General features: G+C 49.4%; 2 protein-coding genes across 3 annotated transcripts in view; both read left to right on the plus strand.

The window, feature by feature from the left end:
• Positions 1-222: 222 nt before the first annotated feature.
• AIF1L (allograft inflammatory factor 1 like) lies at positions 223-12,750 on the plus strand. Its single transcript, XM_075439681.1, has 5 exons — positions 223-305; positions 5,186-5,252; positions 8,249-8,290; positions 9,418-9,580; positions 11,273-12,750. The coding sequence occupies exons 1-5, from the start codon at positions 228-230 to the stop codon at positions 11,358-11,360; spliced, it is 438 nt and encodes a 145-aa protein (XP_075295796.1). The 5' UTR covers positions 223-227; the 3' UTR covers positions 11,361-12,750.
• A 1,237-nt stretch (positions 12,751-13,987) lies between these two features.
• The window catches only part of NUP214 (nucleoporin 214), a 44,227-nt gene continuing 31,072 nt past the window's right edge, over positions 13,988-27,142 (plus strand). For both annotated transcript variants that reach the window (XM_075439336.1, XM_075439337.1), the window contains exons 1-15: positions 13,988-14,090; positions 15,645-15,840; positions 16,664-16,815; positions 17,091-17,295; positions 17,753-17,823; positions 18,157-18,220; positions 18,939-19,042; positions 19,593-19,699; positions 20,327-20,393; positions 20,968-21,091; positions 23,003-23,164; positions 23,532-23,988; positions 25,385-25,560; positions 26,245-26,336; positions 26,948-27,037. In XM_075439336.1, the coding sequence (XP_075295451.1) occupies positions 14,049-14,090; positions 15,645-15,840; positions 16,664-16,815; positions 17,091-17,295; positions 17,753-17,823; positions 18,157-18,220; positions 18,939-19,042; positions 19,593-19,699; positions 20,327-20,393; positions 20,968-21,091; positions 23,003-23,164; positions 23,532-23,988; positions 25,385-25,560; positions 26,245-26,336; positions 26,948-27,037 (2,109 nt within the window). In that variant the 5' untranslated portion in view covers positions 13,988-14,048. The remainder of the gene's footprint in view (positions 14,091-15,644; positions 15,841-16,663; positions 16,816-17,090; positions 17,296-17,752; positions 17,824-18,156; positions 18,221-18,938; positions 19,043-19,592; positions 19,700-20,326; positions 20,394-20,967; positions 21,092-23,002; positions 23,165-23,531; positions 23,989-25,384; positions 25,561-26,244; positions 26,337-26,947; positions 27,038-27,142) is intronic.

Here is a 27,142-nt window from a genome sequence, read left to right on the forward strand (position 1 = left end):
AAACCATTCTATGATTCTATGCCTCTTCCCGCTGCCCACGCTCCCGGGCTTACCCAGCCCCGACCTGTGAGCCCCTGTCCTGCATCCCACCGCACCTTGCAGACCCGAGGAGCATCCCGGAGCGGGGCGGGCGGGGAAGGGGTTAACGGCGGGGGCGGAGGGCCCGCACGGCCCGGCCCGGCCCGGCCCTACTTAAGGCGGCGGCGGGCGCGGGGCGGCTCGGCGCGATGGCGGCTCGGCGCCGGGCGAGCGGCGGGGGGCTGCGGCGGGCCCCGCAGGACGGGCGGCTGGAGGAGATCAACAAGGTGGGGCTGGGGCCGCCCCCCCCTGCACCGACCCTTGCGGGGACCAGGCGGGGGGCTCCGAGGAGCGCGGGGCGGGGGCAGCCGCGCCGGGACTGACCCGGTGGGGATGGGGGCTGCGGCGGTGCCGGGCGGGGAGAGGGGGCAGAAGGCAGGGCAGGTGGAGCTGCCCCCCCCTCTCCCCCCTTTGCCCCCTTCTGGGGAGATCCGGCCGGAGGAGGCAGGCGGGGGTCTGGGGGGTTGGGTTGCGCTCGCTCCCCGCCCCGCAGCCCGGGCTGCCCCGCGGGGGCTGTGCGTGCTCGGCGGCTGGCAGCCACCGGAGCCCCTTTGGGAATGTGCTCCAACACGAACCGGAGCTACTGTTCTCCCGGGGGGCTTCAGCCTCCCCTCTGCTCAGTCTCTTCTCCCGGGAGCGAGGAGCTGCTGCTGCCCAGACGAGCCGACTCAAGCCTGGCTCGTTTTTGATTGTAGCGGGTGAACGGGGAGCCCAGGGCGGTTGGATGTGTCGGAAGCCTTGGGCAGGGGGAATGGTAGCTCCTGGATTAGTGCAAAGTGCACTGGGCTGCGTGCCCTTCACGCCAGGGTCAGGCAAGGTCCTCTGCCCGGAGCTCTGGGCTTGCCCCGTCCCTTGCTTGGCATGGTCTGCAGGGGCAGCTCCGTTGGCATCCCTCCCAGCCAAGAGCAGTTCTGAGGGCGAAAAGAAGGTTTTAACCTTGAAACAACGAACGGTGGGATTTCTAGGGTCGTTTCTAGGTGGGTTTAATGGTCACTTGCTCTGATATAGCCAGTGTTACAGGTGGAGAAGTCAGAGCTGCACAAGATGGAGGGGACAGTGGGCTTGCCTTGCCCTCACATTAGCTGGGCAGTGAAAAGTGCCAACATGTTCCTCCAGGCAGGGGTGAGACAGTGGAGATGAAGTTTATGTGGGTCACTGGAGAAGGAATTACGTGATTAGAAACCAGGAGGTGCTGCAGAATAAGAGTGGGAAAAGAGGTGCTGTGGCGTAAAGTGTACAATAAGAGCACTTGGCTAAAAAGGAGCCTTTGAAACCTGCTGCTGGAAGGCAGGCACGACATGCCCCGTGCCAAGGAGGCATGTAGATGGGTCTGACACATCCCCCATAGCCAAGGTGGTGTTGACCCTGGGGTTGGGGAAGAAGGCCGAGAGTTGTACCTGTTGCTGAAGTTTCTGCTGCTTCGGAACCGTCCTCCAGCATCACTTGGCACGGAGTGGATACGTGATCCTTCAGCTGATGGGAGCTGTAGCACTGAGTCTGGGAAGCCCTGGATGCTGCTGGTGGGCCACTGCCGTGTCCCAGGTCTGGGGGCTCTTCTGCCTCCCACACAGGGCACAGGCTTCTATCTCTGCCCTAAGTAGCCATCGCTTCTGGCAGGCTTTTTTCTCTGGGTGAGGCATGGCAATAATGAAACAAGCTACGTAACTTCCCCCTGACAGAGGTGGGAGCTGCTGGTTCATGTCCTTGCTGCCCAGTGTGTTGGCTCGGTGCTAGAAGAGGGAATTTGAACCACCAGAAATCAAGCTGCAGATAGCACGGGTAGTGGCTGCCCACGGATCCTGAGCATCCGTTGTGCTGTAGCGGCTCTGGGCAGCAAACCCCATACTGCTGGGCCCTGCTTGCTCTGGGCAGTGGCGATGGGGAAGTTGGGTGAGAGCAAGCAATACAGCAAAGTGGCTCACATCTCCATCTGACACAGAGCTGATATGTAAACCTGGGCCGATACTGTGGCTGGAGCCAGGGAGGGGGTTTCCCAACCCCTGAAGAGCCCCAGGGCTGCAAACCAGTAAAGTGCTCCTAATAAAACCTCTCAGGCCAAATTCCAGGCTTAATCTCGTTGTCTCATCCTAACACTTAGCTCCCTCCCAGCCCTGTTTTCCTGGCTGGTTTCTAGCCCAGAGCTCTCGCTGGGATATGGGTCTTTGGCAGGCAACGTCCTGAGTGCACACGTGCTGCTGAAGGACAGCTGAGTCCGAGAACTGAGTTCGCTCTTCCAGCCTGAAACGCTCCTCTGGGATCCACTTTTGGCTGTTCCCCCATTCCTGCGGAACGGCGATCACATTGTTCAGCCTCGTGCATCAAGGTGGCAAGTCTAATCCAGCACAGATTAGTTTCAACCTAGTTTTACCCTCTAATGCGCTGCGGGGAAGGAATTCAGCCTGTTGGAGAGCAGGTGCCTGCTTCTCCCATCCAGGGCAGGCGCGAGCATCTCTCGGCCCCTTGCCAGCCCCGGCAGGCGGGGTGGCTGGTGTCAGACTCTTCAAGAACCCGGTGAGAGCTTGGCCTTCTGGTTGGAGACGCCTTTTTGGAGAGGGAGGAAGGATCTGGCTTTGCTCAGGTTGTCTTGCAGGTAGCTGGGACTTGCGTGGCTGAATTTATTGGCTTAGAAAATTCTCTGTGCTCAAGAAAGGCTGTTCAGGGCAGGAGTGGGGGAGAGGCTGGGGCTTATTAAGCAGTTCTTATAAATAGAACACGTCCCTTAAAATGGGAGCTTTAGCAAAGGGCTCTAAGAGGAACTTCAGCCACTCGGGCTGAGTCTGAGTCACTGGCCCTGGGGACGGGATTCCTGTGTGCTATTGTGAGTTTGCCTTATCGCAGTTACAGCCCAGCTCAAATACAATGTGGAGGGTGGAATGCCATTGAAATACGCTCCCCTGTTGCTTCCTCTGCTCTGGAGCAGAGCTGTGGCACTGGTGGGCTGTCCAGTTCCCCTCCAGTTGAAATGCAAGGCACCTGGCTCCTAGGTGGGTGCTCAGTGTCATCCATCCTGCTTTCATACCATGCTGCCAGGGGCTGTTGGACCCCTGGGCACATGTCCCTCAGCTGTCATGTATGGGTGTAGCATTCCTGTTGCTCTTCACCATTTCTGTGTGGCTTCTTGCTCCCGGAGAAATACTGCGCTCTGCTTTCGCATCCCCCGTCGTGCTGGTAGGTGGAAGCTGTCTGCTGCTCCTGCAGGGCAGGAATGAAGCTGTGACTTGGTGGCAGGGAGATGCTCTGGCCCTGTTTTGGTTCTCAGTGATGTTTGGCAGATTCCTTCTAGAGAGGCTGTTCAGGGGCAATGGCTGTAGGTAACATGACTCTGCTCTCCGGTGACTTCTGCTGCTGGCTGAGCCCAGGTCTCAAAGCTGAATTGGGCCCTTTGTGTTGGGCTGGCAAACGATACCCCTGGGTAGAAATAACTGAGATAAATGAAATTGAGTTGGCAAAGGGAAGTGAAAGAAGGAACTGGGAACATTGCTTTTCGCCACAGCTCTCAATTTGAGTTGGTGTCCATGGTGATAGGGGAAGTCTGTGTCACACTGGTTTAGTGACCATGGTCTCTGGTGTCCCATCTGGAGTTTGGGAGATGGGAGGAGGGGATGACAGCCATTCCTGTCCTAGTGGGCTTCCTACAAAACCTTAGGTCAGCTGTGCAGAAAGGACCCGCCAAAGTGGTGGTTAACTGGCAGTGAAGGTTGGAGGCACTTGGACTCCATGGGCAGGTCCGGGCTACTCTGTCCCAGCGAGGAAGGAGGGAGCGACTCCGGGTGTGTGGGCTGGAGGGGCCCGGAGCACGTGCTGCAGGGTCAGGGTGGCAGGCGGCGAACAAGCACGAAAGGCTCGTGGCTGGCTGCAGCAGCAGGAACCAGGCATCCGCTCAGGGCTGCAGCGCTGCCGGAGCTGGCCCAGCAGCCACAGTGGCACAGCTCATCGCACCTGGGGACAGCTGGTTTTGGTCTTCCTTCTGGAAGAAATGAGAACATGCTCTGGAGGGCATTTGGGTAACTGGTGGCTGTGTGGACCTCCCGCAGTCCTGATGCTCTTGTGTCTGCAGATGGGGCTCCTCTTGTGTGTGTGGGGGTGTGTGTGTAATGGACTGTACTGCACCAGTACTACCAGTGGCAGAGATCCTAGTCTCTTGGGGACCTGCTCCTGCCTTCCCTGGGAGCATGAATGACAGAGGTGAGGAACACGTGCCCAGAGCAGGGAACAGCCTCAGCCCTCTATCCACTCTAACCCCTGGAGGGGTTTTATCCTGGACAGGCAGTGTGTAAGCTGTGCAGATGTCAATGATTTCTGCGCTGAAGAATGTGGTGTTGTTGCTGAACACAGATCGAGTCATTAAGCTGTGCTGGGCTTGCTGGAGCTAGGCGGTGTGGGAGGGCAGGGACAGGAGCTAGACCCTGCTGCTCACAGCTGCCGGGGCGGGGGGGGATGTTGCTGGCAGGACATAGCAGTGGAGCTGGCTGTGCAAGTTGTGGTCTGTCCTCTCAGGTACATGAGGTGGGGCTAGGGACGAGTGACCAGAACTGACCCACGATTTCCTCTCCAGCCTGAGCAGGGTAGGGGGGAAAAATGAGTGGGCAGTTGGAGAGAGTGAGAGCCTGTTCCTGCCTGCAAAATACCTGTCCTTTCTTGCTGCATGATGTTCTGCAAACTTTGGCTGTTCTATTTGCTAGCCCTCAGAGTTATCCAAGAGTTTGAAATCTGAGATCAGAGTGCTTGATGGAAGGAATAGGAGCCCTTTCTGGGAATAAGTGCCTCATCCATGTGCTGTGTGTGCTTAAGCAGAGATGTGGGGAGCTGAAACCTTGGGTGAGCAAGAAGAGAGCGTTTCGTGCAGTTATTCCAAAGGCACAAGGGTTCCAGTCCTCCCTTGAGTTGTTGGTGGGAAATCTGAGACACCAGAGGCATTCCCCTTGCAGTGGAATGTTAATGACAAGGTGTGGAGCGATTCAACCCATTTCCAAGCTTCTTGACACTGTTGCTCAGATTTGGCTCTCTGGAAATTGGTTTTCTGGGCAATGCTGCATTCATACAAGCCCTCTAGGGTGTTTTCCTTTGTGTCTTTAACCTTGGGGATATCCTTTCTTTTCTGTTTTAGGAATTTCTCTGTGATCCAAAGTTCAGTGATGAAGAAGATCTGGAGGAGAAGCTGGCAGTGTTCAAAGGTGAGAACTGGAGGGTTTCCCTGCCCTTTCAGGCTGACTATTTGCTCTCAACAGATTATTTTCCTCAGCACTTGGATCTTCCCAGCCTGAGATGCTCTGCCAAATACAAGTGACAGAGCTGGGATGGATGCCTCCCCCTTGCTTGTGGGACTCGGTGAAACTCCCTGGAGAGGTGGTTTTCCCACACGAGCCTTTGTGCTTCCCCCACTTGCAGGGCAGGGACATGTCACCCTGCAGACATCCTCCCCTGCGGCTGCTATTACTGCAAAACCTGCTGCGTGGGCAAAACCCCGGGGAGCAGCAAGGGAGGATGGTTTCTGTCTAGATACTTAGACAAGCTAGCTGGTATAATGGACGATGCAGTAGCTGGGCTCTTTTTTTCGATGAGTAGGAGGACCTCTTCCCACAGAGCAGATGTCTAAGCTTCTTGCTGAAGGAGTTGGGGACTTTCTCTCCCCAGAAGTTGCTTCAGTCTGATCTGGTCCTTCCCAAGCCCCTTGGTACTGGAGGCAACAGCAGTAATGTGTCTCTAGCCCTGGCCAAAGCCTAACTCCAGTGTGTCAGCAGATCTGGGGCTTAGATTTGGGATGTTTTGGGGTAGAGGATAAAGAAACAGCTCAAAAGCCTGGGGTCCACTGGAGCTTGTCCCCGAAGTGGTTACAGGACAAGATTTGGCAGGGCTGTTCTGGGTGTATCCACTTTCTTTCCAAGCGGCGGCTGAAGGCAGTTGAGAAAACATGCCTTCTCCATCACACTGCCCTCAAGGTTTGTCCTCAGCCTGGCTCTAGCCAAATAAAACCTGATCTTGCTTCCATTTCAGGCGGCGTCTGCTATTTCCCTTTGAATTTTGGCTTTGCAGTTCAGCATGGAAGAAGCTGGCTGGGGTTTTGTGATCCCTTACCCTGCTGGGCACAGAGGAGCCTCCTGTGCTCCCCATCCTTCTTCTGTTGCCTTTTGTATGGCTTTGGCTTTTGGCTGCAGCTCCGCATTATTTTTCCCATCACAATCGGGGCTCTTCAAACATTGCAACTGTAGGTCACAGGCGCAGAATTCCCTGTAACGAGAGCCTTTGGCATCTCCTCCTGCTGCCTCGTGAGTTTGTCTCCGTGGCCTGTCCCACTCTCCAACGCCTCCTCCAGCTCCTCCAACAATCGGCTCATTGTGGGATGATGGGGGGAGCGTTTCTTCTCTGCCGTCCTTCCCGCTGCCCACCCCAGCCGGGCCCGGGGAGCCCCCGTGCAGTGTTTCTGTGAATGTGTTTGCGAGAGGAGGGACCACGCATGGTTTTGCCCCACCAAATCCCTGCAGCTGGGATGGGAGGGAAAGATGAATGTGTGAGCAGAGGCTCAGAGCACGACGATGTAAAGCTGCCTCTGTTCCCTGTGTGTTTTGCTATGCGTCAGCTGAGAAGAAAAGAAAACATGTACTGGGCACGAACGTGGCAGAGTAGAGTTTGTGTCCCTGAGCACATGCTGGGGTGCCTGACCCCTACCCAGGGAGGTGACACTTCATTTGTACAAGTTATTACAGTGGGGCAGAGTGTGGAGAGAGCCAGTTCCACATCAAGCGTTGCTTTGGCCCCTAAACACATGTGTGACAGCCCCAATTCATCTAGGATTGGTTGCTTAATGCTTGAAGGGAGAGCTTTATTCCTGCCTGAAGCATGAACAGCTTCGGTTTGTACGTGGTATTCCCATAGGCCTGTCCTGGTCTGCTCGTGACAGCGGTAATCCACCAGCTGAGACCCAGGTGAAGACATGCTGAGCCATTCCTCTGCCTGCTGCCTGTAGCTGTCCGTCTGTCTGGTTAACCCAGTGCTGTCCTTCAGAAGCACAGGTGCTGGGAGGTGTGAAATAGCCACTCTTCCCTTTGGCTCCTTAAATTAGCCTGCCACTTCTCCGTTCACGCTCATCTGCTTGCCGGTGTCGCTGGAGCAGAGGCAAAAGGTCTTTTCTCTTTGGGGAAAGGAGCAGCCTGGGAGCTCTCACTTAATTGGAGTCCCCCGAGGCTGTTCCAGGGAGTGAGTGCTAACTGCAGGGCAAGTGGTGATTTCTCCAGCTCAGCGTGGATGGATGGTGGCAGCAGGCATCTTGCTCCTCTCATTTAGCAGAACTGAGATGATGGGGGGCCCCCTGCGGTGCTAGGAGCTGTACGGTCTGCAAGACAGACAAATCCTTGCCTGAAGAGCTTAAAGTCTAAATGGGGAGCAGCTAGCGAGGGAGGGGGTGGGGTGGGTAGCAAGCACAGGTGTTCCAGTCCAAAGGCCAGAAGCAGTGCAGGACTGAAATCCTGAATTTTCTAGCTCAAATCAGTGCTCTGTCTGTTATAGCATGCGAGCTTTTGCCCTGCAAAGCTAACCAGACCTTCCTGAGCAGGCTCTGCCTTTCTCTGAGGATGCTGGAGTTGCCCCCTTCAGCAATGTTGGACAGCAGGCTGGAAGGCCAAACAGGCTGCTCCAGCATAACTGCTCCTAGGCACGTTCTTGGCTTCGCCCTCAGGATGTGGTCGTTGAGCATGTCTGCTGGCAGGTGCTGCTCTGGGAGTGCAGCACAGCGTTGGGAGGACTGTAGAGTTTGTCCCTTGCTATGGCAGGCAGCTACGTCATTTAATCCCCCTCCTAATCCGATCAAGCTTCATCTTGGGAGTGCTCAGGGTTTTGTTTTCCTTGCTACTCCTTCTAAAAGGCTGTTCCAGAGCTTTGTTTTTCTGGCTGGAAATGTTTTAATGCTATTCATGGTTAGCTGATACCTTGTTCTCATGCCAGTGTTTTCATTCAGCCACAATTAAAGAGCACTTAACTCTAGAGCCCTGGAATTGAGATAAGGGTGCTGAAATCAGGTCTTGAGATGGTTTCCCTCTCTGAACTGTTTGCATTCACCAGTATATCAATCTTATGCCCGAATCTTTTATTTCATTGCTCGAAGCAGGCAGTGCTCCAAAGCCCAGCTCACCCCCTGCTCTAGTGTCCTGCTAACTTGCTTCTGTGTCTCTTCCAGAGAAGTACATGGAGTTTGACCTGAACAACCAAGGCGAGATTGGTGAGTCACTCAGGGATGCTGGTGCTGGGCTGGAGGAGCAGCAGCCTGCTGAGGCAGCATCTGCTGCTGTATCTGCTGCTTCCCTCTATACTCATGTTGCTGAGGAGGAAAACCTGTGGGCTTTTCCCGTGTCCAGCCTTGGCTCTCCAGCCCCTGCCTCGCAGTCTATTCTCATCTGTCAAGATCTAAGCTCTTCTCAGTCCTGTTCTCCTCCTGAGTCTCTGCTTGGCTCCTCCACTTCCTGCTGCTCTAAATGCTTTTGTTGTTCTCCCTGTCTCTTCACTGAGGTGGTCTTCTCAATCCTCAGCATTTCCAGAGGTGGGAAGCTGCAGGGCTTGGACAATCCTGGGTTTTGCCTGGCTTGAGGCAGAAGCTGTATAAAACCATTAGCACTTCTAGTGCAGAGAAGCTCTTTGCTTTGGGAGGGGAGCAGAGGGAAGCAGAGGACTTGGGTGTGAGTCTGGCTCAGCTGGGCGGCCCTGATTTGGGCCCGGAAAGCACCAGTTATGTAAAGGTCCAGCCTTCTGCAGGCCTGGAACTGATGCTGAAGTGTAATCACTCGCATGCTGTGCCTTTCCAGGAGGCCGCTGCCTCACTGCCCTCCTCCAGCAGCCCTGGAGCTGGAGTCAAGCCTGCGGGGAGCTGGAGGAGGCCTGACTCTGGGCTGTGCTGCCGTTTCCCGGAGGGAAGGGGCCGCAGGTCTCTGCTGGCAGCAGAGCAATGGAAGGAAATGGCCTGTGGCGATGGGCAGGCACGCTTGCTCCCCACAGCCTGTTTGTCTCCGGCTTTAACCCCAGCATCGCTTCCCTCCTCCCCATCCTTGTTATTCTTGGCACCATGCTCTGAGCTACAGAGTCCCCGTGTGTCTATGGAGCACTTGGAGAGTTCTCTCCTCTGTGTGCATGATGCTTTTATCTTGAGCTGCACAAACGGGAAATGATGCTCTGTACTGGGCAGTACAGCAGTAAGCTCTGGGGCTGACAGCAGTAAGCTGTACTGGAAGTGCTGTCAGCCCCAGAGCCTGCAGCTGAGGTGGTCTGAGATGCGAACTCATCGCTGTATCCCTAGGGTGGGTCTATGCTCAGTGTGGTCACTTCTCGACAGCACCAGTTGCCTTGTTCTTGCAGATTTGATGTCTGTCAAAAGGATGATGGAGAAGATGGGGGCTCCGAAGACCCACCTAGAGCTGAAGAAGATGATCTCTGAGGTGACTGGAGGGGTTAGCGAGACCATCTCATACCAGGACTTTGTCAACGTGATGCTTGGGAAACGCTCTGCTGTGCTTAAACTGTGAGTGTCCCTGGGAGGGAGCGGGGGAGACGCAGGACCTGAGCTGGCGTGCTGGGGAGCTGGGAAGCAGAAATGTTCTACCTGGTGGAGGTGGAGCTGTGCATGTTTGGTGCTTGTGGAGGGGAGACGAGGACCCTTGTGAAGGGGGAGTTTGCAGAGAGATGCGTGAGGGTGTAGAAGGCCATGTCTGGGCTGAGCAGTGGCGAGCGCTGAGAGCGGAGCTGCCTGCTGTGTGTTAGCATGGGCTTCCTCCCACGTACTCTGTGCGGAGCGGTTCTCCCCCTTTCCCGAGGGCGTGCAGGCACTCAGCGCTGCCAGACGTCTTCCTGTCTCTTCCCTGTGGCTCCTGCTGGCTTTGGGGACACAGGCTTCCACTGCGAACGGTGGCAGGACTTGAGCGGTGAATGACAGTCCTGCCAGCACCAGCAGTGCTGGTTCCCATTGCCCGCAGGACGCTCCCTCCCTGACTGGTTTTGGAGAGACTGGGAGTAGATGGAGAGAGAACACATGCTTGAAACAGCTGGCTTGTGCTGGAAGAGGTTTTCTGTGGTACAGGCTGCCAGCACCAGCCTCCCACGGCCCCCTCTGCCCTCTCAACAGGGCTCTGAAAGTCCTGCTGTAACAAATGGCTTCCGAAAACTTGTTTGGCTCCATCTCCGCCCCTTTGAAGCCTGGCTTTTTCTCTCACAGCCACAGAGACTGGCCCTGCTTATGTGTCTGTAACTGCCGTGAATAGGAGCTGCTCCTCTCCATGCCCCTTAACCCTTTTTGAAGGCAGCTTTAGAAACACAGCCAGCTTTCAGGACAGGTTGGGAGGAAGGACCTTGCTCCCACCTCTCATGTGGTCCCTCTAAGTCAGTACGTGCTTGCTGGCAATGAGTCTCACCTCTCCCCACTGAATGCCCTGTGTCTGTGTGTTGGGATGCTCCTCTTTCAAGCACACTCAGACTTCTGACACCCCTGCTCCTCCTTTCTTTCTCCATGGAAGCAGGCTGAGCCTGCAGCCTGTCTCGTATCTTCCATCCTTCCAACTGCAGCAGCTTTCACAGACAGGTCCCTTCTTTTGCTAACAGACGCCCCATTGTCTGTTGGACTCTTTAGAGCAGGAGCAGAAATGTAAAACTTGTCCGAAGAGCTGTGCAGTCCTTTGATCCAGCGTGGCAGCTGGCATTCCCAGCGTAGCTGCAGTCCTCAGGGAGCAAGACAGTGCTGGTGGTTGCAGAATGCTTGGGATTCTTCTAGCCAGTGCCTTGCTCCTTGTCTCTGCCCTCTTTCCTGGCTGTAATTGCTGCTGCTTGCTTGGTGTTGGCTTTTGAATGTTCTGCTGTGTGGTTATGTTCAAGGTGGGCCAGGGACAGTATTTGCTTTTACACATCAGGAGCGCTTGGCATGCAGTGTGTGCCCAGGGGATTTCGGAAGTGGCTGTCTAAATAAAATGTGCTAATCCTCTGGGCTCTGAGAGGAAAACCAGCAGAGGCTTTGGGAACCCGCTCCTGGAAGCTGCTGGAAAAGCCAAGCAGCCTGCCAGGCTGGCAGCACTGCCCTCTGATGGCTTTCTCCCCTCTGGTCGTTATTGGATGCCCTTTGCATAGAAGGCAGATGCTATTTTTCAGCAGATAAAATAATCCCACACTAAAGATGGGTAGAGATGCACCCGCTTTTTTCATTGGTGTTGTCTGTTGTGTTTTGCAGGGTCATGATGTTTGAAGGAAAAGCCAATGAAAGCAACCCTAAACCTTCTGGTCCGCCTCCAGAGAGAGACATAGCCAGCCTCCCTTGAAGAGGACAGGCTGAAAAATTGGCACTGTTTGCTTTGCTGCTCTGTAACAGAGGTTACCTGTGCTTTGTCACTCTTTACTGTGGACAAGTCCTAGTTTTCAACTAACCTGCCTTAGAGGAACAGCAAGGGAAGCTGGAGACCCCCAGCTCGTGTCTTTCTGCTGCACCCCTTAGCCAACCTGATTTGTTAGACAGGAGCTATAGCACCAAGTGTATGTGAGACCAAAAAAAAAAAAAAAAAAAAAATCCTGTAACCTTACTCTTTGCTCTGCCCTTCCTGCTTTTCTCGGATGAGGAGCTACTTTCCTCCCAGTGACTTCCTCCCCTGACAGCAGCTTCACGGGTGCAAAGAAATAAGTGCCTTCTCTGCTCCGTCCTACGCTTCCTGACTTTGGAGTAGTTCTTCCCCTCCTGACCTCACCAAAACACAAGCTGGGCTCCCACGCCTGTGGCCCAGTTGCATGCAAGGTGAATGTGGGCAGGTGCATGGATGCAGAGGTCTGGCTGCAGGGCCTTTCAGCTTGGAGGTGGGCACAGCTGACTGCGGGGAGAGCTTCTGTGCACAGCTGACTGCGGGGAGAGCTTCTGTCTGCTCCGTGGGTGCATCCTGTGGGTCTGACACCAGCCGCTGCAAGTGGGGATGATTAAAGCTACCTTAGGGACCCCCTTCCTGACAAATCTCTGCTTGGATCTGATCAGGAGCGTAACCTCTGAGCGGGTGGCTGTCTGTCCTGTCCATCGAGCGCAGAACCAAGCCTACTGCTACGCCCTCGCGGCCCCCCGGGGAGACCGAACCTTCAGGTGGACAGGAGCTGGGGGATGAGCTGTGAGCCCTGCCAGGCCAGCTGCGGGTGAGCATCTGTCCTCTGGCAGCTGCTCTGTCCCTCTGATTCTGCAGCCTTCCCCGTGTGTGTTTCAGCTCGGTCCCCTGGGACTGTTGGGCCCATTTCCCTGGTGGATAAGCCCTCAAGTCTGCAAAATAAGAATGGCTGTAAGCGTGGAGTAGAAGCTGGGATCCTGATGGAGCTGGGACTGTGCTATCCACACTGGTTACTGTGGTGATTCTTGCTCTATATGTAATTTCTGGAATCCAGATGTTTGCTCTTTGCCCTTTCCCTACTCTTTTCTTAAATGTTCTTGGCAGCTTTTAACTTTTTTTAAAATCATGGTTTAATAAATAATTTTTTTTAAAGGAAATACAGATGATTAACTCTACTAGGCTGATTGTTCTTGCCAAAGGCTGCACTTTTAAATCAAAAAAAAAAAACAAACCCAACACATTCTCACTACTGTTTGCATGAAAACCAAAACTGTAATGGAGAGAAAAAAATTATGAGCAAAAGCAGCACCAGTCTACTTTAAGGACTGAAAATAAATCTTCTGAAGTTACACTGTGTGTCAGTGTATTTAGTTTGGCTCCTCTGAAGCTTGCTCCGTATGATTGGCTGCAGATTAAGTGAGCTGGTTTCCAAGTCTGTTAATATAAACCCTTAAACAGATCCTAGAGGTAGATTTGGACTGTCTCGATCTGATCTGTAATAAGTGACCAACTGCCATGGAGTTTGTGTTACGAAATGCAGAGGCCACCTCCTGAAAGCTGTCTTTTTTTTTTGACTTACTGAAAGAAAGTAGGTGGCAGTGCTTGTTTTAAGGAATAACTTGTTTATCAAGAGCAGACACTTGTAATGCTTCTCTTGAAAGACCATTTTTTTTTTTTTTCATCCTCTCTGCTCCTGAAGCAATTGCCTGAGGTTTTTGTCTGATAGAAGTTATCAAAACGGAGACCAGGCTTCCTAGGGGAATGACTGGGTTCGCTTCTTCCCTGTGTTCCTCAAAAGGTCAGAATTGCCCTTAGATCACAGCCCTGTGTCTGCTTTCTGCTGCCTGTTAGCCTCCGGGAATGCACCTGCTTTTCTGGGCTGTGCGTGTTAAAGCTGTTGTTCAGTTAAGAAAATAAAGGGAGCATTTTATGCGAGGGAAATGTGGATGTGGCTTGCCATAGCTCAGGTCACTGCCCAAAGCCATCACTGCTTTTGTCTCTGTGGAAATCCTTGTCCTTCTGGTCCTGGAAAAGAGAAGCACAACCCGTTTGAGCTGGAAACGGCCCTTCTTGGCACCTCCTTGTCCCCCAAGGGCTAAGGCGATGCACCCCCCGTGCTGGCACCCTGAGTGGGGGCTGAGCCCCCCAAACGTGAGGCAGGAGGGAGCACGGAAAGAAACCCCAGGGGACTGAAAACACAGGCGCTGCTCCTGCGGGGCCCTGGAGCGCAGCAACGCTGTCCCCGCTCCCACCGCTTCCACCATCCCGGCTCCGAGGGGTAAGGGCCGGGGCGGAGCAGCCGGGAGAGCCGGCAGCCAGGGCCGGGCGCCCGCGGCGCCTGTCCCCGCCGGCCGATCTCCTCAGGGCGGAGCGGGGCCGGCGGCCGCGGCAGACCCCACCTCAGAGCATGAGGGAAAGGGTTTATTAAACGCAGCCGCTTGCCGCTCGCACGGGCTCCCCGCCGTGAGGGGCCGCCGTGTCTCCCGCTGACCCCGCGGGAGGACCCCCGCCGCCGCGGATCATCGAGAGCTGCGGCTAGAGCGGCCCCTTCGCCGGAAGCGGAAGTGAGCGCGCTGGCGGGCGCGCGGGGGTTTCCCGGCTCTGCGCAAAGCGGCGGGGAGCGAGGGCCTCGGGGCTGCCGGCGCCGCCATGGGGGACGATATGGACGTGATCCCCGAGCGGGAGATGAAGGTGACGGGCGGGGGAAGAGCGAGCGGGCTGGGGAGGGAGAGTTGACAGGCGGCTTAGCTCGGGCCCGGGGCGGGGTGACAGGCCGGGTCGGCCCGGGCCGTGAGGGGAGCGGGGCCTGGGTAGGGCTCGGTCCGGGCCGTGAGGGGAGCGGGGCCTGGGCAGGGCTCGGCCCGGGCCGTGAGGGGTGATAATCTGTGGCGGGGAGTCGGCGCGGGCCGTGGGGCTGAGGGGCCGGTGGCGGGGGGAGCGTTGGCTCGGGTCGTGGCGGGAGCCTTTTGAGGCAGCCTTACAGGGTTTGTGAAGCACCTGAAGGCTTTTCACAGTCTGGCGCCAGCCTGTGGAGTGGGAGAGGGAGGGGTTGGCACGGCCTGTGGTGGAGGGGGTGTCTTGGTTACGCCTGGGGAAGGAGAGGCAGAATGCGAGAGTTGGAGGAACCTTACTTTGAGGGCGATGTGTTTCTAAGTCCTGTCAGCAGGCTTCGTGCTGGGTATCCCCTACTTTTGGGAGCAGAGTGTGTGGTTGTCCACTGTGGGACTGTGTGAACTGGCGTCTTGCTGTTCGGTGCCAGCCTGGCCCATCGCTGTCTCTCTGTAGCGTTGCTGTGAGGCTGTGTAAGCAGGGACATGGGGGAACAGATTCCTGAAGCCCCTGTGGATCTTTGTGCAGCAGCTTTCTGCTCAGGCACCTCCAAAGGCAAGCAGCTGGGCTGTTTGTTTTGCAGAAGGTTCCGAGTTCCCACATCCTCCTCAGGTGGCAGGAATGTACTTACTCAGTGCTTTGGCAGTAATTTGGAAATGAAACTCAGATGCTTGATTTGAGTTACTGACATTAGATCCAGTACTCAGTTCAACAATTGGCATCTGGGGAAGAGAGACTCATTCCTAAGGGGAACCTCAGGTTTTGCATGGTAATAGTGTAACTGCTGTTTTTTTAATTCAGTTTGTGGTTTTGGTGCTTTTTAATCTCTCCCTCTGCTTTTCTCTTCCTCCTTTTACAAAAGTACAATTTAAGTTATGAGAGAAACAAATGCAGAAAAACTTAAGTCTGGTTATACAAAGTAATTGCTGGGGCTGGGTGGAAGGAATAACTGTATCTGTTCTGTGTGCCATAAATGATGGTAGCAAAGAAAGCTGCATTTAAGCAGGTGTGAGCTTTCTATCTTTACAGCAACAAGTTTTATTCAATCATGTTGTGTCCCTGCTTTGTTCCCTTCTCTTTCTTTTTTATTCTCTTTGCATTGGCTAGTGTTGGTGTGTTTCTGAGAGGGCTGGATGTCCCAGACAGATTGAACTCCCGCAAGTTTTATGAACATAGGCTGCTGTGTAGAAGAGAGGTTCAGCCAATGGAAAAAATGTGGTGTAATATCAATCTTTTTTAGATGAGACGGAAGGTGTGATGGGATGGCCAGTGACAGTGTGGGTGGGGACTCTGCCTTGGCAGGTGTTTTACAGCTCACATGGAGAGGTTTTTCACCTTACTGTCTTAGAGAAACTGAAGTAAACTATTCCTCTTTGCCAACATATGTACAGCTACTTTCCGACTCTCTTACAACAGGATTTCCAGTTCAGAGCACTGAAGAAGATCCGTATCTTTGATGCTCCTGATGATCTTCCCAAGGAGCGCTCCAGTCTCCTGGCAGTGTCTAACAAATACGGGCTGGTCTTTGCTGGTGGAGGAACCAGTCTGCAGATCTTTCACACCAAAAATCTTCTGATGCAAAACCAACTGGGAGAAGATCCCAATAAAATTGGTAAGGCACACTTACGTCTCCTGGTCTTGCAGGGACAGCTTTATATAGGTTTTTATGATATTAGCTCTTGGCTTCTGATACAGTCCTTGTCACACTCTTTCGTACATTTTCAAATGACTACGTTTTATTGTGTGGGAAGGCAGGAACAGTATTTGCTGTACCTCTAGCTGAAATGAAGTACGGTTGTTGGGAGCACGTCACCAGGAAGCTCTGTGCTAGTTCGTGTTCAAGTATCATTCAGGTTTGGTCATCTGTGTTCAGTGCCATACAGTAAGGTGGACTTTTCGTACCTGAGAGTGTACCCCTTCCTTGTAGCCACCTGGTGTCTTGGTAGCCAGTCTTTGAGCTGTGAGCAGTCCATGCATCAGGGATGTGCACGATTGGAGGGACAGAGTTCTTGTACCGAGTTATCCACTCGGACTAAACGACTGTCCTGCAAGGGAGAAAGCAGTTGCTGTTCCACCACCTAGCTGCAAAATGGCTTTCATTCTCCGCTTGTCGTTAGTAACTGTACTGCCTGAGGTATACATGTGCATACATAATTAAAACAAAAAATCTATCTAGTTATTTTCCCTCCAGGTTACTGAGGAAGGAAAGAGGAATTTTCTTTTCCTAGGAATCTGGCAGCTTGTGGGGCTGTATTGATAGAGATGAAGGAATTTGCTGTCACTCAGTTTTTGTACATGTTAGCTTTGACAACTGCTGTTCATAGGACTGGTGATTTTTGTATAAACTCATTCTAATAGTATTGTTGCAAAAGAACAGTTCTTGCTGTTTAAATTTGTCCCCTTCATTCTATCTTACTTTTCTTTTGTGTTTTAAGTGGAGAATGTTCAGGGTACCTTAGTTCCCATGAAGTTTCCTGTGCAGCACCTGGCTCTAAGCTGTGATAATCTCACGCTGTCCGTCTGTATGATGTCCAGTGAGATTGGTTCCTTCATTGGCTTTTTTGATGTCCGCACATTCTTAAATCAGGTAAGCATATGCAAAATGGGTTTGTTTTATGAGCATTTTTTTTGTTGGGTTTTTTTTTTTTCAGAATACAGGAGGAGGAGAGGTATAGTTTGGATGGAATTTTCTGTCTCTCACTGGGAGATGTAAAGGAATTGTTCAGTGAACTTAAAATCTGCTTCTTATTTTTATCAGTCATTAATTTATAGGAAGGTCAAAACTGCTTTTGATTATGACTTTGTGAGAACTTGGTTTTGTGCTCAGATTGGACTGTCTAATGTATTTGTCTTTCCTAAAAGGCAAAACAGCAGAAACGTGCATTTGCTTATCACAAACTAGCTAAGGACTCGGGTAGCGCAGCAATGGTCAATGACCTGAAGTGGAACCCTGCTAGTCCTGCCATGGTGGCCATCTGCCTGTCCGATGGCAGCATCTCTGTCCTGCAGGTCACGGACTCTGTGAAAGTGTATGCCACACTGCCTTCCTCTGTAGCTGTTACATCTGGTGAGTGGCTGCCTCGGGTAGCGTACAGAATGTCAGACACTGAAAAGTACAAGCAGATTGATAGGTGTCGAAAGACAGGCTGTTTGTCTGGGGAGGAGGTTTCTTAAAAAAATTCTTCACAAAAAGAATGTAAACTCCCTAAGACTCAGAAAATGTGTTGCAAAGTTGATTGGAGGAGCTGTGTCTTGTGAGTTAGTTAAGTGTGCTCACCTGTGGTTTGTGCTGTCTCAGGCTTGACTGTCAATTGTAGGCTTGCCTGCAAAGAAGAGTCATCATCTGTTGGTTTTTGATCTGAGCAGTTTTGCTTTCTCTGTGACTGGATGACTCCCTGTTTGTTTAATTCAGATTCATCATTTTTTTCAGGGGGAAAAAAATGCCATTTGAATGGTTTTGGGGGAGAGGGGGGCTTGTAACAATCCAGTTCCTTAGGACTAATGAAATTCTCCTTTTTGCTTAGTGTGTTGGAGCCCGAAGGGGAAACAACTGGCTGTAGGGAGGCAAAATGGCACCGTGGTGCAATATCTGCCTGTAAGTATTGTTGGTAGTAAGGCCTTGTGTCTGCTCACTAGTTTACAATATGCTTTATTTTCTTAGCATCACAAGCTACAGAATCTGGTCAGGTGGCAAGTGGTGTGGGCTGTGTGAGGCTGCCCAGCTACTTTGGTCATATTAAAGTGTTGGAGGCCAGTGCTGGGTTTAGTTTAAGGTTTGCACCTGCTGCTGGAAAGTCATGATTTCAGTGGCACATGTTGAGTGTTGAAGTGTGGGTGAGTTGCTCTAAAGCAGTTCTCTGAGCTTTCTGCAAAACTTGCAGTTTGCTTTGTTTGGTGTCTTTGTATTTAAGAGTAGTTTTATTTGCAGAATCTGCAGGAGAAGAAAGTAATCCCTTGTCCTCCCTTTTATGACTCGGACAATCCTGTTAAAGGTACATCTGTTTATTTCTTTTTAACTTGTTTTCCCTTTTAAAATATTTTTTGCTCATTGCTGCTCATGTTGGTTTTAGTCATCACACTTGTATACTGCACTGATTATGTAATTGCAGTGAGGTTTTTAAATATTTGGAAAAAAATAACTACATGCTTTACCTCTGGGTAGAAAAAATTACCGGTTGGCCAGAGTCGTTTTCTATTTCTACGATGTTTGAAATACACATTTTAATAACTATTTTTTGCTCACTGGGTGTGACAGACAGTACTGTCACAAGTAATCTCCCTTTAGCTTGAAGATTTCTGGATATAAATCCCATTCTCATATTTTGTGTGAGTTTCGTGTCATCATTTGGACTCTTCAATAAAATGTCAAAGCAATAAGTTTAGAGGAGCAGAAACACTACATTTGGGTATGCCAAAACATCATCCATGCTTGGAAACACTGGTGTTGTCTTGCCTGTGGTGCCATCAAGCAAATCAAATACATTGTTTTGGTTTGTGTTTGAAATATCTGGGATCAGATAGTTTTACCCCCCGATAAGATTGATGTCCTGCAGACAGATCGTTGAAATTCTTTGTTTTGGTAGTTTAGAAGTTAGTGGTTCCTTAACTTTGTCATTTACTTCTGTGTGCTGTGCAGAGTTAAAGTCGATATGCAAGGAAGTCTGATTCTGAAGTGTTTCTGGCTGAGGTGTTTGTTTCCTTGTCTTTCAGTTTTGGATGTACTGTGGGTTGGCACGTATGTCTTTACTATCGTATATGCAGCGGCTGATGGGACACTGGAAACACCTCCAGAAGTGGTCGTAGCTGTATTGCCTGTAAGTGCCAGCAAGTCGCAGCAACAGAAAAGTTCGTTGCTTGTTTTTGGCTTGTATGTTACAATGGCAGGTTGGTTTTATTTTCACACTGGCGTCACGTGCAACTTGAATTCAGTACTGCTGTGAATCATGGTTTTGGGATTGGGGCGGATTGAGTGGAGGAAGTAGTATCCACTTGAAAACCGGTCAGTAACCAGTTCTCTGCCAAGATCAATCCTTACCTGAGGTAGAGTCCTGATATATTTTGTTGTTGTTGTTCAAGGTTAGGGAGATTTTTAGGCCTGATGATATGCTTTTATGTAGTATCATGTTATTCATTGCTGGGGACATTGCGAGATCTAAACGCCCTGGTAACCTCTCTATTGTCCCTTTATCTTTTGAAGGAGGGTTTTGGTTTGTTTGCTTTGTTCTTTGTTTTTCAAGTGGTCCTGTGATGCCTGTTCTCTCTCAAAGTATGCATCAATTATTGGTGTACCCTGATATAGTCATATTGATGGGAGATTACTTGATTTCTGCATTGAAAGGTAAACTATCAATGTTGACCTTACAGAAAAAGGAAGAGAAGCGACCAGAGAAGTTTGTGAATTTCATGGAGCCTTGCTATGGGAGCTGCACAGAGAGACAGCATCATTACTTCCTCAACTATGTTGAGGAATGGTGAGTGGCACGAATTATGGCAAAATCTTTCCCTTGTTATGCATGTCTGAGTGGTCAGTGCTTCTCATTGTATTGTGTTCTTCCCTTTTGTAAACTCCATCATACCTGAAGATGAGGCAAATGAAATATTTATTTTGCAAATGCTTTGTGGAAGTACAGCTAATTTCTCCTACATGCTTTATCTCCATGCCAACATAATAATTTGTCTGGTGACAATATATATTATTGTTTAAAATCTGTCATAACAATTTCCCTTGAGATTGTAAGTCATAGGTTGGGTAAAGCATGACTTTTTGTCTCGCTTAATTTTGTATCTGTGAAGAAGCTGCTCCTAACTTTTCAGCTATTGGACTTGGGCCATCGTTATTTCTGCTGAAACAGTGGCTGTCAGATCGTTGGTTGGCAAAGGGTTTCAGCCCCTGGTGACTAGTTTTAAAGGAAAAAAAAAAAGTTCTGCTGTGATGCAGCAAATCACATTTCCCTCATCTTGGGAGGAAAAGTCAGTTTTGTATTGTTATAACTGTATTCCTACTTAGGAATTTGTGTAGATGATAACGAACTGTGGAGCTGGGGACCTTGCCGTGGATTGTCATGTCAGTTTTAACCTACTTGTGTCCATGCTTACAGGGATCTAGTTCTGGCAGCTTCAGCAGCTTCCACAGAAGTCAGCATTCTAGCCAGGCAAGGTGATCAGGTAATATTTTTGTTCCTGTTGCATTTGTGTACACGTACTTCCCCTTTCTTGAAAATCTGAGCGAGTATAACCTGTGTAAGACTTTGAATACAAGGAGATGGTATGTTTTTAAAAAAACACCCTAAAACCAAACAAAACCCCTTTCTTTTTACATCCAAGTTGTACAGGATCTTAAGGCAAACATAATTCTACCAGAGAGCTTAGTGACACAAGAGAGAAAGGATAAACAGAAACACAGTATGTTGTGAACCAAGCACCAGAAGTCTGTTTTTCATGATTCGCTTGGCGGTCTCAAAATTTGGTTAAGTTCACTAAAGTGATTCACGTGAGGTCATCAGCCGAAGTTAAACATTAAAACTGTCTGACCTTACTTAAGTCTGACACGCAGTGATGTGTGAGAAATCACACACAAACCTGTGAAGGGCCCTGACGCTTCTGGCATTTGTTAATCTGACAAATTCAAGTAGATGCTCGCTAGCTTTTTGCAGTCTTACCTTTCAACTGTAGTAGGCTAGAGTTCTGGAGAAGGCTGATCACAGGAAAGCAGAAGTCAAAATAATAATCTTCTTTTCAGAACTGGGAATTGTGGGTTTTGGAGGACTCCAGCAGAGCAGAACTTCCTGTGACGGATAAGAGTGATGACACTCTGCCTGTTGGCGTGGCTGTGGACTACACCAGTAACATGCCTATCCCGATCAGTAAGTCTTGTTAGTTTTTCTTGTGGAATCGTCCAATAGTAGCAATATATGAGATATTTTTGAGGGGCAGCCTGGTTCTTAGGGCTCCAAGAGATTGCTCTGAAAGGGAGACCGACACAGAGCATGCATCCTGCCTTTTTATACCAAGTCCACAGCACATGTGGGCTTATTTCTATCTAAGGATTCAAATAGCAAAGTGTTAAATACAGTTCTTACTCAGAGCTTTCAGCAGCCTGCATTACTGCAGTAACAGACCTGGCAAATAAAGCACCTGAGTTATGTCTGTGTTTCACAGAGCTGGGATAATAGTGAGTTTAAAGGAGTCATATTCTAACACCAGGGATTTCAGACTGACTGTGAGGTTTTCTTTATTCTTGTAGCTTGTATCGTTTTGGAGAACTGTTCTGTATGAAGTACATTTGCACTGATCTAAAGCAAAAGTGGGTTAGTTTCAAAGCCAGAAAAAGCAAAGATCATTGAGGTGAATGCATAGGTTTTAATTCTGCATTAAAGCACAGGGCCTGTACTGACTGAACCCTGCTGCGCTCTATGTGTAGCCAGTTGCATTATTGCTGTACCTTCTGTGGTGCCTGAAGGCTCTTCAAAGCACCTTGTCAGAGGCTGAAGCTGAAGATACATCTGAGCTATTGTGTTATACCTTAGTGAATTCTGAAAACTCTCCCTTGAAACCCAGAGATGGATTGAAACAGAGATGCCTTCAGGCAGAGTGGAAGGTACTGCAGTCAAGAGTTCCTGAAGAGCACAGGAGGGTGCCGATTAACTGAGAACTTTACCTGAATGAAAACCTACAGAAGGGAATTGAGGTCAAACTTTGTACTTGAATGTGAAATTGAATTTGAAGCATTTTCTGTGTTAAGCTATACAGTTAATGGATTAAGGAATCTGTCAGGACAGTTTTTTTAAGCCCAGGTTGTGCTGCCTAAGAGTTTTTAGAAAGGTTTTTGGAGAAGCTTTTTACGAACATATTGTCTGTGTTCTCATAGAGTGCAATCAGCTTGATTTTGGCTGCACATTAATTGGCTTTGTAGTTCACAGCAAGTTTGGATTGCAAGGAAACCTCATTTGTCCTAGAACTTGTTCCCATGTGGAAAATGTCCTTCGCTAGCATGCTTTGCATGAAGAACCAGCGGGTAAAGGAACATGGACATCCACTGTGCTGCTTGACGGTCAAAGCACTGTGATCACAGCAGATTTTTCTTGCATCCTAGATTTGTTGGGGTTTTTTTTTTTTTGTTTAATTAAGCACAGTTAAACCATTATAGAATTTTTTTTAGAAATATAATGAGTGGTTTGAAGCCTTTAACTGTGCTAAGAATATTTAAATCGAAGCAGACTCTAGGCTCAAAGCTGCAGCTGCGCAAAACACGAGTGTTTGGTATCAGACATTCAGATCATCAGGATGTTTGTTTGATGTCTTTTTTTAAAGTTAAAAAGCTTCTTATCTAGCAATTCTCTTTTGTACTTTATGTATATGAATGTTAATGATGTGACAGGACCCAATGGAATGTTGAGATTGCTGAAAGGCATAGAGGATTGAAAGAGGGAGCAGCATATAGGTGAAGGAAAAGGACTGCTTCAGAATACGAAAAAGCTTGGCACAGGAATTCGTGGGTAAAAGTTGGGCTTTGTCATTCAGGAGATGACATTTGATTGTCAAAATAACCCTTCATCTGTGAATTTATGAAACATGAAGTCAGGAATAGGAAGGAATAAAGAAGCAAAAAAGAATTGGGCATTCACGGAGAGGCAAGGGAACAATGGTGCAAGTGAAAGCAAGAAGGGAGAAGTGTAAGAAATACCGTGCTAAGCAAGTCACGTGAAGGTGCCAAGGCCAGTAGGAACAGAACAGGAAACTTTGGCTGCTGGACTGACTTATGTGGTCTCTGACAGGTGACGAGAGTAGCCTTCCTCCAGCTCCAGTTCTGATCTTGCTCTCTACGGATGGTGTACTCTGCCCGTTTTACATGATCAACCAAAACCCGGGGGTCAGATCGCTTATCGTGACTCCAGAGCCGTTGCCGTTACTAGGGGAGAGAGTTCCAAAATCAACAGGTAAGTACTCTTCTCTGCAGCACTGGCTGTCTTGCATGCTGACAGCCGGTTTTATTTGAAATGGCTGGAACTTCATTAGAATCAATGGGGAAAGGTGAAGCCTTTTCACAGGAAATTCCAGACACCATTAATCTAGACAGGCTGTAGTATTGATCGTGGCTTAGAGTTTGTGTGGCTTCTGTCTCACTTGCTGGGTTTGAGGACCGAAGTCTGGCTCTGCCGTTTTTCTTCCTCACTGTACCGTCTGTCTGGTGAGCGAGATACTTGCTGGGGACAGTTCAGCACTAGCATTTGGTCGTGCAGTACCTTCTGCCATTAGTCAGTGCAGCCAAATGAGTCTCTTCCTTTCCCATTTGTCTTTCTGCAGGAAGTACTGCCACAACTCCAACCACTCCTCCAACTTCTTTAAAGCCTGACACAGTACCAGGTGTTGCTCCTACTGCGCCTGCCTCAAGTCAGCCTCCTGCAGCGGGTGGAGCAGCTGCTTTTTCTTTCATGCCTTCAGCGGTGAAGATGCCTGGCACTACGGGCAGCAATCCTCCGTCTTACCCCTTTGCCACTGATGCCTCCAAGCAAGCCCTGGCTCCCAGTCTGACTGGAGCAGCAACGTTCTCTTTCTCCTCTGCTTCTCCTAAGGCATCTATGACTCCTGCTCCTTCTGTAGTCACCACTACAGCTACTGCCACCTCCATTTCATTTGGATCCATGAACTTTAAACCAACCGCAGACAGCTCGCCTGGGCCACCACTCTCCACAGCAGCTGTAGCACAGAAGTCATCTTTTGCCCCTTCAGCTTCTTCAGTCAAAGTGAACCTCAGTGAGAAGTAAATAGATACAGTAGTTAATGCAGTGGCTGGATACTTGTTAAACATATACATGCAATGTGTAGTAGTTCTGAAGATGGTTTCTGGCTTTTTTCCCTGACAGCTGTTCCTTATGCTTCTAAGAAAGCGCTGAGGAAGCCTCTCTAGCCAAGACATGGCCATCTTGGCCGTGAAAACCCTCAGTGCTTCCCATGCTAGAGGTTATGTTCATGGGTAAAATATTAGTCAAGGGATGATGCTAAAAGTTAGGCTGATAAATTGCCAAATTTGCCAAATTACCACAGACCTAGTTTTCTCATATCTTTGATTCGTAGGCATCAAACGGTAATTCCATGCCTTGGTTTGATGCAAATCATGGTTAAAGACTCTTGGGGAACACTGGGGTTTGAAATCCTGTATGTCTGGGGTTGGCTTAATGTGGTGGTGATAGCACAAGTTTCTGTGACTGTTGAAGGTTCCTTACCCCCAACCTAAAGAGTAACTCGCAGAGCTAAGAGGAAGCTCTGTCCATAGCTGGTGGATTTCTCTTCCACTCCCGTGTTCAGTGGAGGAGGTGCCAGACCTTTCGGTTTTGTTCTTAAATGGATGCTTGTTCACTGAACACAGGATCTGAAAACTTAAAAGCTTGTTCGTGCCAACTGAAAGAAAAATAATGTTGATTAGAAACTATGCAAAATGGATTTGCGTGATGAGTGATCTTGGAGTTCTTATACTCTTCCCTCCAACTCCTGAGACTTGCTCTCGGTTTTCAGAAAAAATGGTTTAAACCACAGAGCTATGTTAATTGGAGCTGCTTTCTGTGGAGAGCGATTTTCATGTAAATGCATCATAAGAAATTTCTGATGGTTCATATGATTATTTTTTAATTAGAAAAATCTTTATTACACCAGGATCTGATGGTAGCTCTTATGGCTTTTTAAATTTTATATTTTGTCTGTAAAGCAAATGATACGCCTGTGAATTGGCTGAATATTTAAATTGGCTGCTTTGAGGAGCCGAGTTTGCAGATGAATAGAAATTCATGTTTTCGCGCAGAATTTCTGTTTTGAGCCCTGCTGCAAAGATGACACTGAAGGGCAGCTCAGATTTGCTATAGTCAGTGCTTCGCTGCAAAATGATGAGGTGCATTTTGCAGGAGGGTAGTACATCTCGCTGGCATTTGGCTTTTGCTCGCTGGGTGGGTCTGTGGTAGCAGTCTGCGTGGTTCCACATATTTGGAAGTGATCCTGAATGGCTCCTTCCCACTATCTCCCGAAGCTACACTTGTAATTTTTCATCTGGAGCTTGAGTTGTTGCTGATCCCAGAGGTTGTTAATTCATTAGAACTTAGTGCTTCGTTTGGGATGGAGGACAACAGCCGGGACCATTTCAGAACTGGAAGATGTTTCTGTTGCAGGTTTGCTGCTGTCGACACCTCTTCTTCTGCTAGCAGCAGTGGGCAATGCACTTCCACAATGTTTTCTTTCTCAACCACTTCAAAAACTGCCTCTGGAGGTCCTCTGAGCCAGTCCACACCCCTCGCAGCCTCTCCCACCACACCACTGAAGGCTTCGACCCCTGTGCCTGCTGCGGGTAGGAGTCTGATGCATGTTATTTGGAATAATGCATTATAAACAATGTTCTAAAAGTTTTAGGACATATTGAGCTTCATTTGGCTGCTTCCTTGTTTTTCCTGCTGCTTTTACTAATGCAATGGACCTCCTGATTTGCACACCATAATGGTGTGATGGACTTGGTACTGAAACTGAGTTTTTCCATTTGTGCACTTTGTTCCCCAGGCAGCTGTGTGTGAAATGACTGTGTTCAGATCCTTAAGTTCATCCAGAAGTTCTGGCATTTTCAGTGTTCTGTAAATGTAGCTCTGGTTATGAATGTTTCTGGGCAGTCACACAAATCAGTGCCTTGTCTTGCATCTGGAGTGAGTAGAGTTCGAAATGGTTGCAAATGAGTTTAAATTAGCTCGTGCTCATTTGTTAGTAGAATAATATTCCATCTCTTAAATGATTGTTTGACTGGGGGTCTTGAGGTCCTTCAGGACTTGTACAGCCAGATATTGGAGAGTGGCAGTTGTTACTGTTAGCAGAGAAGTTGGAGGGCAGTAAAACAGCACCTAAGGAAGGTGTGTTATTGTGCTGGGGCCCATACCGCTATAGCTTTTGGATTTGACAGCTCTGATTATGGTTGTGTCTGATCACAACCTGTTTTCTCAAGCTTTCTATAAGTTCATAAATTACTGATCCTCTTCTTAAATTCCAGTGGCACGTCCTGCTCAAAATATGCCTTCGGCTTCTTTATTACAGAAGACAGCCAAAATCACCCCTTCTGCAGCAAAGCCAAGCTCTGCTCAGGTAATGGGAACTTGAGGGGATTCTTTAGGGGGTGAATTTTTTACATGGCCCACAAATTGGTTAGAATTCATTGGATGGAATGACTGTTCTTAGGTCAAAGAATTAGCTAGTTTTTGACATTAAAATAGTAGCAAATCTGTGGGACTAAAACTAAGTTCTATGACTGTCTTTAGAGACCTGTGTTTTAATGTGTGAAGTCATTATGAGAGTTGAAGAAACTAATTCTTCTTGTTGTTACGGAAGAGGTTCACAGCTTTCCTAGCTAATAAGTGACGAAGAGATGCCTTGATTGTGTATTAAGAGAGACACCAAGTTTGTTGGATATTAAAATCAAAGCAGTAATACAGAGCAGCACACAAAGGTTTCCTTTGCTTTCATAAAGCTTTAACAGCATGTCTGCAGGTAGCCTGCAGTCCGACTTCAAACATGCACATGCCAGTCTTAGTTTACTGTGGAACTAGTATTGATGCTTACGACGATTGTCTCCCTGGTGACTGGTTTGTGAATGGAGTTTCTAACAGCAGGCCTTTTTTGATATTCTAAGCTCCCTGTTGCTAAGCATATGTCCTTAATGTTGTTTTTGGTTTTGTGGTTTTTGCTTTTTTTCCCAGGGCAAATCAGCACTTCCCAGCACAGCTTTAGAGAAACAGGCCCACCAGTGGAAGGATTCAGACCCTGTCATAGCAGGGATCAGAGAGGAGGTGAGATTTTCAAGCAGTTTTCTTCATTTTAGAAGCTGTAAGGCTGCTGTATAGGTACACAGACAATTATTTTCAGTTCACCTATATTCTGATGGTGTCTGTCAG

The sequence above is a fragment of the Opisthocomus hoazin genome, chromosome 19 (assembly GCF_030867145.1).
Source record: "Opisthocomus hoazin isolate bOpiHoa1 chromosome 19, bOpiHoa1.hap1, whole genome shotgun sequence".
Taxonomy (NCBI): Eukaryota; Metazoa; Chordata; class Aves; order Opisthocomiformes; family Opisthocomidae; genus Opisthocomus; species Opisthocomus hoazin.

Excerpts from the sequence above, each read along its gene's own strand:
- AIF1L (XM_075439681.1), top strand. The coding sequence starts at position 228 with ATGGCGGCTCGGCGCCGGGCGAGCGGCGGGGGGCTGCGGCGGGCCCCG. Across the intron at positions 8,291-9,417 it reads GAACAACCAAGGCGAGATTG|ATTTGATGTCTGTCAAAAGG; the intron begins GTGAGTCACTCA and ends TTGTTCTTGCAG. Across the intron at positions 9,581-11,272 it reads CGCTCTGCTGTGCTTAAACT|GGTCATGATGTTTGAAGGAA; the intron begins GTGAGTGTCCCT and ends TGTGTTTTGCAG.